The 6,634-nt window shown below is 48.2% G+C and overlaps 1 protein-coding gene across 1 annotated transcript; it reads right to left on the bottom strand.

Moving 5' to 3' along the window:
* Nucleotides 1-1,107: 1,107 nt before the first annotated feature.
* Nucleotides 1,108-4,874, bottom strand: TLCD2 (TLC domain containing 2). The gene is made up of 4 exons (XM_049860310.1): nt 4,579-4,874; nt 4,287-4,369; nt 3,996-4,078; nt 1,108-3,450 (listed from the first exon to the last, which is right to left on the bottom strand). Exons 1-4 carry the CDS (start codon nt 4,752-4,754, stop codon nt 2,998-3,000), a joined length of 795 nt encoding a protein of 264 aa, XP_049716267.1. The 5' UTR covers nt 4,755-4,874; the 3' UTR covers nt 1,108-2,997.
* Between the last annotated feature and the right edge of the window lie 1,760 nt (nt 4,875-6,634).

Genomic DNA, 6,634 nt, shown 5'->3' with positions numbered 1-6,634 from the left:
CCTTTTGTCTGGTTTTCTACCCCTTCCTGTCTTTTCATCTTTACTTTTGAGCAAATGTTGCCCTTTTGCTCTCGAATAATTATTTGTTCTATGCAGCACGTTCTTTTCAGGTGTTATTATTTTATAGGCCTCTCTATTGCTTGGCTGGAAGGTGATTTCCAGGAATGGCTAAAGTTCCAAGTCAGAAGTGTGTCTTAGGGCTGTAGTCTCAGGGGTTCCTCCAGTCTCTATTAGGCCCGTAAATCTCGTCTTTTCTTATGAATTTGATTTTTTTTGTTCTACACTTTTCTCCTGCTCTGTCTTGGACCCTCTATTTTGATCCCAGAAACTCTGTATTTTTGAGTCTTCCTTTTCTGGGGTCCCTACTGACCATCTCTCTTTGATTCATATAATCTTTATCTGATCTACATGCCAGCTAATGAGATTCCCACTTCCTCAATTATAAGCACAATCCAATCCTACCTTCCCGAAATTTCACTGGGTCATGGTGATGGAAATTTGGGTATGACCCAAAAATGTTCCGTTGTACACTTACATCTTGCCCCCACTGGTGGCTAATCTCACCCTTCCTGCATGAGTTTTACTAGTTAATGCACAGAAACCACCATATTTCCCTAATGGGGGAATTGATGCCATCAAGTACTTCCAAGACAGGTCTTCACTTGGACCATAAATTTACAACAGAGGCAAAAGAAAAGGTGTAGGGCTTGGAATAAATTAATATTGATCTCAACACATTCTTATGGGACAGATTCCTCACATGGATATGGATTTGTTACATTTCTTTTTCTTTGAAAACTCAAGACAGACAACATTTTTGTTAATCCAGGCATTCAGTTAAGATGGCTAATTGAGGTTAGAAGATACTACTTCTATTAAGAACAAACTCTGACAAAATTCTGTTTTGTTACTCTAACTCAACTTCCAATCTTTGCCTCTGTAGTTTTAGTCTCATTACATTTAAGGCTCTGGTCTTATTTTCTGCCAGGGTTTATCTATTTCTAGTTGTTGCAGTTTCTCCTCAGTCTCTATTTGTTATTTCTCCCCTTGGTGCCTCAGTTTTTATGACTCCGTGTCTGGGATCCCCCATAATCCCTCTCTCTCATTTTTTTCCCCCATGTCTCCATTATTTCTTTTCACCTCCGTGTTCTCTCTTTTTCTTTGTTCCTTCATTTGGATATTTATTTAAGTATTCTGCCTTTCCCCCCTTTTTTTTCTGTCTGCGATGTTCCTTTAATCCCTTTGCCTCTGCTTTTATTTCAGTTTACATCCCTGATTCTGACTTTTCCTTGTCTTCCTACCAGTCTCTGCCTATCAGCTACCGGCAGCCTCTGTCTTTGTGTTTTGCACTGTAGCTGTTTGTCCTTTGTCTTTCTTTCTGCCTGTCTTTAACGCCACGTATTGGCTGCTTCTGTCAATGAATCTTTCCCCTGACCACCGCCTCCGCCTTCTGCTTCTTAGCTCCTCTGACTAATCCCACCTTGTCTCTATTTCCACCTCCTCTCTTCTCTCACTCTGCTAATCTTTCTATCTGCCACCATTATACCTCCATCTCTCTTGAGCCTGCCTGTTCTTCCTTGTCGCTCACTCTCATTATTGCACTGTATAGACTATCTGTGCCTTCCACCCTTGGGGGCCCCTTCCTGTCAATCTTTATTTCTATTTTTCCTGTCATCTTTGTTTATGACGATTTTACCAATTTTATGACTTTGGTTTCTCTCAGCATTTATGACAGTCTTTCTTGATACTTGTGCCCAGGATTCTCTCTCTTTTGCCCTGTCTCCCCTATGCAATTAATCCTTCTTTTTCTATCTGCCCCTCAATCTATGTCTGTCTGTTTCTGTCATTCCCTTTGTGTTTCTCTGCCTCAGCTCCTTGGCAGGTTTTGTGTGTATGTGTTTTAATCCTCCTGTGTCTTGTTTTGCTCATGTATCTTTTCTGTGGAGGATTGAGGGTTATCCTTTTCTATCCATTGTTCAGTAGAACAGCAACTTAATCTGCTCTACACCTTCCATGTCCTGCCTAAAGAAGGTGGGGTCTCACCCATAAGAAAGAATGTAGTAGAAATGGCAGGGGGGAAGGAGAGCTTTTGGGTAAATCCCAGAAGAGGGTCAGCTATTCCTTAATCCCTCCGAAACTAAGAGGGAGTCTTCCTTCAACAGCTTCTGCCTCTGCCCTCATTCTTTCATGAAATCCCAGGACTAGAAAGATCCTACACTGGGCACCCAGGATGGGTGTTTAAGTCCCTTCTATGGCTTTGGACTTCGATACTATGCTAAGAGGGCAGGCCTAGCCTCATGTTCACCTCTCTAAGAATCTGTATTTTCTTTGAAATGGCCAGATAATGCTAAAAGAAAAAGAAAAAGCTAGTTGCTGGACACAGTAGGACTAGGGTTAAGTACGAACACAATAGCATGGTTTTGAGGACCAGAAATATCACCCTCAATTACTGTGGCCCAGATTCTTCTGTCTCTTGGCAACTATTACTTCCATCTCTACTGGCTGCAGATGGCACTAGTTGTGCCCTCCTCCCACTGCCAGGATTTGGCCATAGGCGAGGTCTCTCTTCCCTCTGACTCCTCCCCCTTTATACCAGAAGTGTCTGATCCTAGCAAAACCTCATCTTCCCTCATCTATCCCTATACTAATGCAAAGGTTTCCATTCCCATTGGCAGTTTCTTCCAGCTTCATGCTTCCCACCACCCGTTAGTGGTGGCACTGGCTGTACCTCTTGAGTTAGTCTGCCGGAAAGAGTGGTCATTTGATGACAGAATCCAGTGAACAAAATCCCAGGTTCCTGCCCACCTACAAACATTAGCTTTTCTTCTCAGATCCTAGGAATGTGGGAGGGTGTGAGTTAGCTGGAAGAGGAACTGAGACACTGAAAATCCAGCCCAGCCCTTACCCCAATGGGGGAATGTACAGTAAAGACCACCACCTCCTTGTCCTGGTGGCTCCTCCACCAGCGCTAGCAGAAGAGAGGCCTGTGGCTTCTCTCTAGTCTTTCAGGCTGAAAGTGGAATTGTCCCTGTGGTCAGGGCTGGTAGGCTCATCATCACAACATGTTCTGATTTCATTGTGCCCAGGGGTGGATGGGCAGGGCTGAGACCGCAGGTCATCACTGACCTGAGTGTGGACACCCAGCGTGATGCTCATGGCTCCCACAGTGACCAGACCAGTTCCACCAAGGACAACCAGAGCAGAAGGCACCTGGTGGTGCTGCTGGAACAGCCACAGGCTCATCGACCCTAGCGGCACCAGGCGGAAGAGGGCCAGGGTAGCCAGGGTGGCCCAGCTGGCCACGCTGAAGGCCAAGGATGGGGCCTGGTGAGAAAGCAGTAGCAACTCGCGCAGGTGCAGGCAGGCAGAATTCAGCTCCAGGAGTAGAGACACCATGGAGAAGCCCACACAGTGGCCAGAGAGAACAGTGGTGCTGAGGCAGCTTGCTACCTGGGAGCCGAGGTCAGAAGTCAGACGACCTTTCAGGCCCTGCCACCCATTGTATCCCAATATCACAAGCCTTTATGAAAGGGGCTCCCAAGCATTTTGAGGGACCCCCCCCCAAAGTATGTAGCCTTTATTTATCCTCACTTCAGGGAACAATCCTTGCATAGAATGGAAGCAGCAAGGGGCTGCCTCGCCCTGAGGCTGTAGCACCTGCTCAGTACCCCCTAACTTCCATTTCTGGCTTTCATGTCCCATCCCCACTTCCTGGGGCTACCTCTTTTCAGAAAAAAACTTTATATTCAATGCTTCCGCAATTGGCTGGACACTTGTGCCAGATCCAGGCTTCTTAGGCAGTGCTCAGACTCCCAGCTGTGGCTGGCAGACAACCCCCTCTCCCTCACCCAATTCAGCCCAAGATGGTAAGAATCAAACTCCGCTAGGGTCAGAGGCTCTCTGGGAAGCCAGAGGGCAGAAAGCTGAAGAGAGATTAGGGGCCCCAAGCTGGGCATGCCTCCCTTCCTGCCTTGCCTCTCCCTTCAGAGTCTCACCACTAAATGGTGACAGAGCAGGTCCCAGGCCTGGCCCAAGGTCTGGTTCTGCAGTATATCAGCTCCATCAGCCAGAAAATAACCTATGGGCATGAGAGAATGGGGAAGGCATCAGGCGCGGAGAGGAATTCCCATTCCCCTTTTTCTGGTTCTTCAGTTTTCCTCAGTAAAGCCGCCAAAAAAAAAACCATTTAACACCAGTAGGAGAGGAAGAAGGGGATCTGAAATGACCACTGGAAGGTTGCCCTCTGCCCCCGCACCCCCACAGGCCACCTTTCCCAGAAGACTCACCCACAGATACAGCCACTAGCGCCAGGGCCCAGGGCGGGTGGCTATGAATTGGGTCGGTGGCCATCTGAGAGTACAGCGACAGCCTGGGGGAGATGGGGAAGCAATGGTCAGTGTTGCGGAAACCTTGACCCCATTCTCCCGTTGTGCACGCCCTCCCACCCATCCACTCCTCCACCCTCGTCTGACTCTCAAGGTCTTGCATCAATTCTACAAGCGTCTGCCGGGTCTTCTAACCTCAGTCTTCCATTCTTTATCCCCGCCCTGGTGCCTCCCAAACTCCCAAGTTCCGCACCCGAGCAGCGCCCTGGCCCCCACGAGCAAGCTGTGCACCAGAGAGAGACAGATGTTCTGCCACTTCCAACGGTCTTGAGCAGCTGATCCAGGCGTGGGCAGCAGCTGCAGCCCCCGGTGGAGCCCCCGGAAAGCGGCGAAGGACGCGCCTGTCACGAGGAGCCCCGAGGACGCCATGGCGTGGCGGCCGGGTTAGGTTTGGACCACTCCCGTTTGTCCCTGAGCTCTCCGCCGGGGCGCATCCAACAACCCCCGCAGGGAGTGGGCGCTCGCTTCCCTGCAGGGGTGCGTCTCGGGGCTCCCCCGCCTGCCCCGCCTTCGGAATCTGCGGTAACTTTTACGGGGATCAGCCACGCCCCCATGCCTCTGTTGAGCGGTGATTGGAGCAGCAGTGGGGCCACCACCCCTGGAGCCACGGCAACTGATCGCGTCCCGCCCTAGCGGGGGATCGGTTTGGGGGCTCCAGGGGCCCCAGCCGTGCAACTTCAGGGCTCAGGGGGACTCCCGGGCTGTCGATAGGGGTCTCCCCCCAAATCCAAGCGTCCGGAGCCCCATGGAGTTCCAGAAATGGATCACTGGTCTAGCTTTGCCAGACGCTGCGAGGGCCCCACACCACCAACTTTTCACTTTCTTTCTTCACTTCCTAACCTCTCACCTGCTGCTCGTCCCTCCCATCCTACTCTACAGCCCCGAGGGCAGAGGCGAGAGCAACCCATCCCACTTGCTTAAATCTCGCCATCATATGTCCCCCATCACCTTGCCAGTTGTTGGGGGAAGTGGCACCTCAGTTCTACAGTCACCGGCCTCCCGACGTTTCCAGACCCACAATACACTCCACAATTTCAGGAGCTCTACCCTTTTTTACCTCTGAAATGCAACAACAGCTCCCTGTTTTGGAGCAGAGACCCACTGGGGATCTCCCCCAATCTTTTTTTTTTTTTTTGTCCTACAGGGGTGCTTTAAGAGGAAGGGGAAGGCAAAAGGAAATCACTCATAACCATAGTCCTGAAAGGTGCCCCTTTCACCACGGTTTGGTACCTGTTAGGTGGGTAAGAGAAATCTCTCTTCTAATTTAAGGGGGGCAAGGCAAGGTTGCACAGCGTCACCAGGTGGGGGCAGAATCAGGAGAGAAAAACAAAGGCCCACACTGCCTAGGACAGTTAGGATCCTAGAACCCTTCAGCCTCTCCCAACTCCCTACCCCCTGAAGGGTGGCAAGTTTTCAATGTTTTCCTCCTTTCTTCCTCTACACCTCTTTAGCTGGCTGACAGGCAGCAATTCAGAAAGCTATTTCCTGTGAGAGGGTGGGTTCCAGCTACTCCAAAAGAATTAAGTGCATAAACCAATAGCCACGCCCCGAAAAACATTCTCATAATCTCCTTCCTCCATCAAAACCCACTAAGACCAACATTCTCATAACCTCCTTCCTCCATCAACACTCAATAAGACCAAGAGGCCAGGGGCATCCCTCCATTTTTCTAAACCCACCTCTTCAAAGGTTTTAAAAATTAACACTGATTTTGTAAAAATTTTATTATACAAGAGCTGTACATGATTAATGTAGAAAATTTGGAAATTAAAGAAAAACACAAAGAAGAAAATTACAATTACTTTATTCCACAATTAACATTTTGGAGCATATCCTCAGTCTTTTTTGATATTTATACAAGTATTTTTAAAAACAAATTTAGATCCCATAATACACCCTATTTTTATAACCATTTTAATATTCAAGGAACATTTTTCTTCCTAGACAAATGTTCTTCTACATGACTTTTAATGGCTGCACAGTACTTCACCATCTGGATATATATACAATAATTTACTTAAGCAATCCCTATTGCAAATTTTCATTACAGAAATGAATTCCCAAACAGTTGCTTCCCATTTTTCTCTACAGCAACGCTGAGATGAACACCTTATACCTAGAACCTTCATTATTTTCTTAGGCTAAATTCCCAAGCGTAGAATTACTAGGTCAAAGACCCTGGGAACTTTTAGGGCGTTTGATCCATATTACCACACCTCTATCCAAGCAGGCTGTCCCAGTTTCTACTC

The sequence above is a fragment of the Elephas maximus genome, chromosome 19, assembly GCF_024166365.1.
Source record: "Elephas maximus indicus isolate mEleMax1 chromosome 19, mEleMax1 primary haplotype, whole genome shotgun sequence".
NCBI lineage: Eukaryota > Metazoa > Chordata > Mammalia > Proboscidea > Elephantidae > Elephas > Elephas maximus.
Note: the sequence above shows the minus strand (reverse complement) of the source record. Positions and strands in the feature narration are given on the sequence as shown.

Excerpts from the sequence above, each read along its gene's own strand:
- TLCD2 (XM_049860310.1), bottom strand. The coding sequence starts at position 4,754 with ATGGCGTCCTCGGGGCTCCTCGTGACAGGCGCGTCCTTCGCCGCTTTC. Across the intron at positions 4,370-4,578 it reads GGGGCCAGGGCGCTGCTCGG|GCTGTCGCTGTACTCTCAGA; the intron begins GTGCGGAACTTG and ends CATCTCCCCCAG. Across the intron at positions 3,451-3,995 it reads TGCTCTGTCACCATTTAGTG|GTAGCAAGCTGCCTCAGCAC; the intron begins GTGAGACTCTGA and ends CTCGGCTCCCAG.